Source organism: Lactuca saligna, chromosome 3 (assembly GCF_052625555.1).
Source record: "Lactuca saligna cultivar CGN05327 chromosome 3, ASM5262555v1, whole genome shotgun sequence".
Taxonomy (NCBI): Eukaryota; Viridiplantae; Streptophyta; class Magnoliopsida; order Asterales; family Asteraceae; genus Lactuca; species Lactuca saligna.
This window is the reverse complement of record NC_136419.1, coordinates 226,294,591-226,303,137: the sequence shown is the minus strand read 5'-3', so window position 1 is coordinate 226,303,137 and position 8,547 is coordinate 226,294,591. Positions and strand designations below refer to the sequence as shown.

At 31.7% G+C, this 8,547-nt stretch overlaps 2 protein-coding genes across 2 annotated transcripts; both read right to left on the bottom strand.

Moving 5' to 3' along the window:
• Nucleotides 1–1,059: 1,059 nt before the first annotated feature.
• Nucleotides 1,060–3,726, bottom strand: LOC145037879 (Cyclophilin-like peptidyl-prolyl cis-trans isomerase family protein). Its single transcript, XM_078986625.1, has 5 exons — nt 3,586–3,726; nt 3,389–3,463; nt 2,964–3,125; nt 2,036–2,194; nt 1,060–1,293 (listed from the first exon to the last, which is right to left on the bottom strand). Exons 1-5 carry the CDS (start codon nt 3,586–3,588, stop codon nt 1,210–1,212), a joined length of 483 nt encoding a protein of 160 aa, XP_078842751.1. The 5' UTR covers nt 3,589–3,726; the 3' UTR covers nt 1,060–1,209.
• On the bottom strand, nt 3,591–8,547 carry LOC145037878 (uncharacterized). Its single transcript, XM_078986624.1, has 8 exons — nt 8,167–8,547; nt 7,599–8,062; nt 6,992–7,106; nt 6,280–6,867; nt 5,338–5,415; nt 4,777–4,891; nt 4,621–4,703; nt 3,591–3,729 (listed from the first exon to the last, which is right to left on the bottom strand). Exons 1-7 carry the CDS (start codon nt 8,479–8,481, stop codon nt 4,684–4,686), a joined length of 1,695 nt encoding a protein of 564 aa, XP_078842750.1. The 5' UTR covers nt 8,482–8,547; the 3' UTR covers nt 3,591–3,729; nt 4,621–4,683.

Sequence of the window (8,547 nt, the reverse complement as noted above, 5' to 3'; positions counted from 1 at the left end):
GCATTCCGTTTATTCACAACCACCTGGTGGTTTATACACATCATTTAAAGTAACTATAACAAGAAATTACCTACTTGATTGCTTTCGGTATGAACATAATCATAACTACTTATTGCTAATGTCTTATACACATGACTAAGAATAACCATAACACAACCTACTTGTGAGCTTACGATAGAAACATAAATATAAGCACCCGTTGTTCGATACACATCATTTGAGGTACTAAACTATAGAAGAAATTATCTAGTTGATTGTTTCCGACAACTAACTGATTTCCAACAACTGATCACTTTACAAGGACATTATATCTAACTTTAACAACACCATAAACAATAAAGAATATTACCTTATTTGGTAATGAAGCTCATACAACATCTATCAAGTGGATGATATAACAGTTGCCAGTCAGTTCATCAACATAATTTAGTTCAGGATGTATCATATTATATGCAAGCATAGCTTACAAAATCAGCCAACTCAACTCAAAAAGGTTTATAAATAAATACCATGACTAGCCACTTACAACACAAGCATTATGAGGAAATACTTTTCTCTATTTTTTAAGAAAAAAAGTCGTTAGGCATATTTTTTTCTCATGTTTCCGGATATAATTAACTTCAAAGGATAACAAATGAGTCTAGAGTTAAAAACCCTTGGAGCAACATAGCATTCAAAAAGTTATTTTCTTTTGCAATAAAAAGTTGTCAAGTTTACTACAATTATAATGATGTGGTGGATCAAAGACATATTCAAGACTAAACCAAACCAAGCCAAGCCAAACCAATCAGTTTGATTTCTGTTAAACCCAAATAAACCCCATCGCCTTAAAACCAAACAAAACTAACAACTTATGATCCACTTTGAATCATATATGCTACACAGTTGCAATAGACTTCAACTCCTAAAATTGAGAAGTTTGTTCTTTTACATACAAATACATGAGCTTTTATCATTAACTACATATAAAAGAAATCAACAGATAAACTTGAGGAAATGTGTTTTTTTTTTTTTTTCTGTTAATGTAAAGCTTTTTACTTGGATATTTTGCATACATCATTTATCAAACAACACTTGATGGAAAAGAAAAAGAGTGTTATGGGTGTGTAAGGTTACAGACATGTCTATTTCTAGATGATAAATGAGAATGTGGTTGAAAACTTGAAATAGACAAAATATTCCAATTCGAATAATGTATATATATGAAGGCTAACCAGCAAGAGGGTTAGCATGGATTGTGATACGGTTGATCCTAATCTCTGCCAAAGGTCTATCCCCAGCTCCTGTTGGAGTCTACACAAAATAAAAAATCAAATTTGTGTATATGTATCTATGTGTATTTAGATTTTAGATATAATAATAATACAGAAAAACACAACATACTTTTTACTACTAAATCAATTTAGCAACTTCACTATTCTTTTGCTGGGATTAAAAACATTAGGTTTTCTTAACTGTTTTTTAGAAACATTTTTTTCTGTTACTCGTTTGGAAAAAGGTTGAAATATTGAAAAACAAAATGTATTTTTGCAATTATATCAATTTAGCCACTAACCTATTCTTTTATATTTTAAGATAAAAATAATGGTTTCGTAGCTAGATCGATGTATATACGTATGTGTATGTATATGGCAAAATACATTAAAACACAACGTGCTTTTAGTTTTACTATTCTATCGATTTAGCCATTTAACTATTTTTTCTAGGGATTAAAACATTATACTTTCTTTACCTTTTCTTTTTAGAAAAAAACATTTTTCTATGTTGCTTGTTTTTGGAAAATGTTGAAATATTACCGATTTAGCCATTGAACTAAATTATCGATTTAGCCACTAGACTAATCTTTTTTCCATGATTATTGTTAAGGAGTTTAATGGCTAAATAAATTATAAAGTAATAGTTTATCAGCCAAATTGATAAAATGATGAATGCATGTTGTGCGTTTCTGTATTTTGCCCTTTGCCCTTAATAAAATCCATGATGAAAAAATGTATGATGGATTGAATAATCGCTAAAAAACTTTAAGTGAATTTACCTTTTCCATAAGATCAAGAACTTCAAATCCATGAATCACTTTGCCAAAAATGGTATACAATCCATTCAGATGCGGTTGCTTAGCGTAAGTGATGAAAAACTGGCTCCCATTAGTGTTGGGTCCACTATTGGCCATTGATAGCATACCTCTTGCATTGTGCTGAAGTAAGCACAAAATTAATAAAAAAAAGTCAAAGGCATTAAAAGATGACTGAAGATTGCTAATAACACTTGCAAGTGGAGTGTACGCTTATTTGTAATAGGGTTAAATGGAAGAAATAGAAACACATTTCATATGGGTTTGTTTAGTGTAGCATCCTACTTACATTTTATCCTATTACAACATTGTTCTTTGTAAATTCAAACAAATTACAGAATGTCATCAAAATAAAAGCAATTTTCAAGCTATAGTCTATATATACTTAGATAGATTTTTCATAATATAATATTCTTTGTAATAAAATAAATTGACTTTTCAAATTACAATGCCTTAATAGGAAAAAAGAAGCTGAAAGTTGGATGCTGTAATGCACAAATAAATGAAACTATGATGCTATTTCTAGCAATTAGCCCTTTATAATATCAGAGTTAATGTCAACTCAAATAATCATCAATATATCACTATGAGGCTGCATTTGTTATATGATTCAGAATTGGATGATACGAGATTTGTAATGCTATTTCCATTAATGAGGATGAGAAAGGGTGTTCCTTTTGACTTAAGGGAGCAAAAAGAATGACTTAATAAAGAAAGTCAGAAAAATGAGGGTTTCCCTGACTTTTCACAAATTTGTTCTCATTTACTTTTTCCTTCCATTTCCCCAAATGTGCAATCATTTTCTTAAACATTATTTACAACACTTAATAGGAATATTAAAGAAACATGGACTTTTTAATAAAGATGAATACATCCAGCATTGAAATTTTACCTTGAGAGAGTCACGTATCTCGTCATTGAACTTTTTACCCCAAATACTTGTCCCTCCTTTGCCTGTTCCTGTGGGATCTCCACCTTGGATCATAAACCCCTTTATGTTTCTGTGGAAAATGGTGCCATCATAGTATCCACTTGCACATAATGCAAGAAAATTCTGTTCACATCAAGTATTACAATTCCATTAACAAGGATGCGTGTTATTTGTTATGTTAAAATTCGACAAAGAGTAAGTTGTCATTCAATACTATCAATAAGTCACACGTTGGGATCGTTAATAAGCGTAACCTAGCAATCATGTCTACTCAGGATTGAAGAACTAGGGTTTTGAAAAGAAGTGTAGAGGGATTTGGTTATAGAAATTCGAGATTTTAGTGAAGAGAAAAAAAATCGAGAGTGTACGTCTACCACAGAACTAACCTCTGATGCTTTAGGTACTTCATCACAAGCGATTTCGCACTTGATGTCGCCGAGATTAGTGTGAAGCGTAACTGACTACAGAAATAGAAACACAAAAAGATTACACAGAGAACGAAGCTTCTTTTAAACGCAATGTAGTGATGCAGATTATATGTTCGACGAAATGCTCAAAAGAGAAAAAAAGAAGTTCAACAAACCATTTAGGCCTTCGAGTGCGATTGTGTGGATTCGGACGCTTAAGCGTTAGCTTCCTTCGCCTGAATCGTCGATTTCGTTGGGTGGGTTCGTCGTTCGTAAAGCTATTGTCGAATGGTTGGGTAGACTCTTCTGGACCTAATAAACTGCGTGCAACAATTTTTTTTTAAGGTTAATATTTACACTTCACCCCCTCGTGGTTTTGGAAAGTGACTAAATACCACCTCAGCATTCAGCAAGCAAGCATTCTTATATTTACATTTTTTTACCAATAGTTCTAACATAAGTACATAACACTCACAAAATGTACTTTTTTTCACTCATACTAACAAAAGAAATTAATTAAACCAAGTAACTAACCATTATAAATAAGGTGTTTAACAAAAAAAAATCAAGTTTTTTATGTTTTGAAAAAATGCCCCCTTTGTCCTATATGGGTAATTCCATAAATTTGGCAGCTTCACCAAAATCACTAATGGCAAAAAACCAAATTGTAAGCAAAATCTATAACAAAGGCTTTCAAAGAGACCAAAACCTGCAACTTAATAGGAGATGTCACATACAAATCAGTTTGTTGCCATTGGTTGATCTGAAATTATCTTGGAACCATCTTTTTTTTTTTTTTTTTTTTTTTATTACTTTTTGTTAGATTTTAATAAAAAACAAAGTATTTTCTTGAAATTCCAGAATAGATTTTTTTCCTATTCGAAATCCGCAATATCGGTCTAAGATATATTTGTCAGAAAAAGTATTTTTGATGATGACATAAAGTGGTTCAGAATGAACTATTCCAGAAATGTTGACCATTTTTCAAAACAACTTATTTTTGGGTTAAATGTTAACTTAAAATGTGGTTAGTTTAGTTAATATCCCTGATAACAATGTATTTATATTTCTTTAACACCCAAACTAGCACACATACGTAAAATTATCTACGAATATGAAATCTAATAATACAAGTGGCATTTTACAAGTTTTAGGCTACATATTGCTGTTATCATATTAGAAATGAAAGTACTTAAAAAAAAAAACATCACCTTGGTGTATGCTAAGGTGGCATTATTCCAATTGATGAAATGGGTGCTGTTAGTCTCCTGTTATCAGATCTTTCTAGCTCTTCCTGCAATAGTGAAAAAAAAAATGTTGGAACATGGTTTGTATCTTCAAGAAGGGCAACCACAAACACCACCTACCTCTGCCCATTTGAGCAAAGGCAACCACCATCAGACTTCCGATCACCAAAACCAAAACTCCGGCAACCCTGGCGGAGATCCCGTTAGTTCCTTGACCGGAGTTTTGGGCGTCTTCCTGAGAAATATTAGCAAACTGTTGGTAATAGTAACAGTATAAGTGATAGTAATAATAATAATAAGGACAAATTCCACAGAAATTATTATTATTATTATTTTTTTTCTAGTTTAACCAAAGAGTGTTTGTTTTTATTTACAAAGAAAACACCAAGCTATTATATTAATGAGTTGCAAAAAACAAACGGAAGACTATTTTTTAGGTTAAAGATGCTTTTAATCAAACTTTCAATGGTTAAAACGATAAGAAAATTTTCTTTGAAGAAATTCGAAACTATAGTGCTTTTTATAGAATTCAACGTTTTATGTGTAGTAGTTTTTTTGAAAAAAAAGAAAAACAAACTCAATGGTTAAAACAGAAAAAAATCTTTCTGTGGTTTTTATGGATTTTGCCCTAATAGTAATAATAATAAACCTGTAAGCTGTAAGATTATGAAAAATAAAAACCTGAGCCTTTTTTTCTCTAGCTTTGCGTAGTAGCTTCAGTTCTTTCGTTCTTGCTTTCCTTCTGGCGTCTTTCTTTGCCTAAAAACAATTAAATAGGTGTGTGGATTAGTTATAACCACAAGATAACATATAGCTTGTAACTTATGGCCACATAATTCATTTATTTTTTGTTTTAAAGGGTATTTAGATATCTAATAAACGTCAAGGTCTAATTGAGTAAGACTTAGCCCTGAATCTGACCGAGTAAGAGACATTTTAGAGGAGTCAAGACCGAGTCAAAGGCTTCAAAGTGTGGTATCAAACAATCTGAATCTGACGGAGTCAGACCAAGACTCTTACCAGACTTAGTAAGAGGCATATCAAACAGCCCCTTATCTACATTTGTAATAGTTAGATGCATATGTAGATATCTCATATCCAAATTTCTTTTCAAGTAATATATTCATATACAAGTAATAAATAAACTTCATTTTGTTATAATAATCCGATTATAGAAATAAAGGCTAAATGCAAGAAATAGCAATATACATACTTTCATTTATTTTTTTTATTAAAGCATCCTACTTTCATCAACTAGATCAATAGCTTTTTTGGAAATTCATCTCTAGCTTGCTTCTTTCTATTAAATCATTGTAATTTCAACTTTCTCTTATTAAAGCATTATCATTTGGAAAATCCACCCAACTATAGCATTGTACTTTTCATTTTTTTTTTCTTATTAGGGCAATGCACTTTGAAAAATCTACCCAATAATAGCATTGTACTTCCATTTTTTTTTATCTTATTAGAACATTCTACTTTGAAAACAACAACACTACTACAATCAAGTGAATTTTTCACAAAGCAACATTATCATAACATAAGAAAGAAACAAAAGTAGGTGCTATAAATATAATAAATAAATCAATGAAAGTAGGTTGCTAATCCATGAATAAAACTAACCTGCTTAGCATTCTGAGATTCTTCCATTTCTTTTGTCAAAGGACTTGGCACTTTAGCAGACTCCCAATCCCACTTATCAAAATTCATTGCCATAAAACGTCTAAATGCATTCCTAACTTCCTTATTAACTGCAACCTTATAAGGAGTTTTCCCCCTTTCATCCAACACACAAGGATCCAAACCTTGTTCTAATAATTCCATAACTTTATCCACATTTCCAGCCTTTGCAGCTTCATGTAAAGGTGATAACATAACAAAAACATCTTCAGAGGTATCACCATTTTTTGAATTATCCATCAATTTTTCCTTTTCGAGTCTGAAGGTTGAATCTTTTTTGATGATTGGGAGGACTTTTTCTTGATTTGGTTCTGTGGAGATTTGTGTTAAGATGTTGTATAATCGTTGAGCTTCCTTGAATGTTGGTTTTCTAACAGTTAATGGGATGTGTTTGATGATGTTTTTTTCACAAATGAAGAGTGGATTTTCAGCATCGAATAGTAGTTTGTGGTTGTGTGAAGGGGCGTGAATGAATATAGAAACAGAAGAAATGAAATAAGGCTTCCATGCATCGAGTAGTTCTTGGATGTCCTAAAATTTAAGTGAGAATTAGTCAAATGATTAAAGAAACAAAAAAATTTAAAATATGTGATAGAACTAACAGTTTAGTGATATTGCAAACAAAGTACAAACATTGGTTATTCATGTTTAATACCTTCTTTAAGGCATTTTCATTGTGTCGCCTAATAGAAGCTCCTGCAGAATTTGAAAATTTGCCACTACCATCTTCCGATGATTGTTTTTTACCAGATTTTGCCCTTGTAACATATCTACATGAAACAAGTGGCATTTTTAGCATCTCATTTCAATGGAAAAACCATTCCATCATACCAAACACTACCTAAGATTGCATATAAAATCTGATTGTTTGGATACCAGATAAGTTTCTCTTGTTCATACAAGCTTTTTTTGTGAGTTGTGACAATGACAAAGAACTTATTCTCTTCTATAAGCATGAAAATATCATTGATCCTTCTAATTACAAATTCCTAACAATATATACTAATTATTTAATGATGGTGGTGTTGACAAGGATTAATTCGTTTCAAGATATACAAATGAGGATATTATATGCAACTAAATTACATGAACTATATATATATATATATATATATATATATATATATATATATATATATATATATATATATATTATTTACAATCATGGAGTTAAAGAAGGTATATTTTTAGTTCTGGGAAAGGATTCATTAATTTTAAGCTCAATTATTTTTTGGAGCAAATTAAATAGATAAAAAACAGACCTGTGGAATGTTTTGTGGGCAATAATGGAGTTTCCATCAAAGACACAACCAACAAAATGCCCACCAGTAGCAAGCAACATGACTCTAAAACGGGTGTTGTTTCTAGGTTCATGGATCACATTCAGCAGTCTCTCAGTCACTTCCTTCACTGTCACACAAAGGGTATTATCGTCATTTGTAAACCAATGTAAATCATGTTCATAGAGAATTTTCTCAGAGTCACCAAGAAGCAAGCACTTCCAGAAGGAAATCGTTTCTCCATTGGATAGATGCATAAAAATCTTCTGCTTCATACTTCCCAACAATCCCTTAGTTGAATCACTGAGGCTGTCAAATTCTCTGTTTTCTTCATTTTCTGAACCTGATATGCTTGATATATCATAATCTTTAACTATGGAATTGGAAGTCAATTCATCAAAATCATCCTCCCTAACAGTATCCTTTCCAGCAATGCTTAACTTTATCTGAGATAAAAAAGCATTAATCATACTTCATGAAGCATATGAAATTTCAATAATATGATATATACGAACTGCACACTTAATTAAGTTAGGTCAAGAGAATTTACATTGAATAGATGAAAATCGGACTTGAAGTGAGACCGTTGATCATGAAGCGACTCAAAACTGGATTTACAAGTATTACACGTCAATCTCTCACTAGAACTAGCATTCTTCTCCGGCGCCACCTCTGTTTCTTCTGCGGTTTTTCCCTGAGTAGTAGCGGGGTTGTTGGTGAGTTCAGGGGTTGAAAGCAATTCAATGAAACCGCAGGAATCAAAGAAATTCGAGGGGAGTTCAAAAATTGAATAGTTTCTTCTTTTATATTCATTTTGTTTGCCTGAATTGGCGTCGGCGATACGGCGGCAGGAAGTAAGCTCCATTATCAATGTGGAAGGAATAGCAACTTGTTTGATTCAGTGATGTTTGGATGTGAGTTTTAAAATGAT

Bases quoted from the DNA above. Each gene is read 5' to 3' on its own strand.
- LOC145037879 (XM_078986625.1), bottom strand. The intron at 2,195-2,963 runs GTAAAATTTCAA...TGCTTACTTCAG, and splicing joins AGATACGTGACTCTCTCAAG to CACAATGCAAGAGGTATGCT. The intron at 1,294-2,035 runs GTAAATTCACTT...TATTTTGTGTAG, and splicing joins TTCTTGATCTTATGGAAAAG to ACTCCAACAGGAGCTGGGGA.
- LOC145037878 (XM_078986624.1), bottom strand. From the start codon at position 8,481: ATGGAGCTTACTTCCTGCCGCCGTATCGCCGACGCCAATTCAGGCAAA. The intron at 8,063-8,166 runs GTAAATTCTCTT...TTTTTATCTCAG, and splicing joins CCGATTTTCATCTATTCAAT to ATAAAGTTAAGCATTGCTGG. The intron at 6,868-6,991 runs GTATTAAACATG...CTTAAATTTTAG, and splicing joins ATGAAAATGCCTTAAAGAAG to GACATCCAAGAACTACTCGA.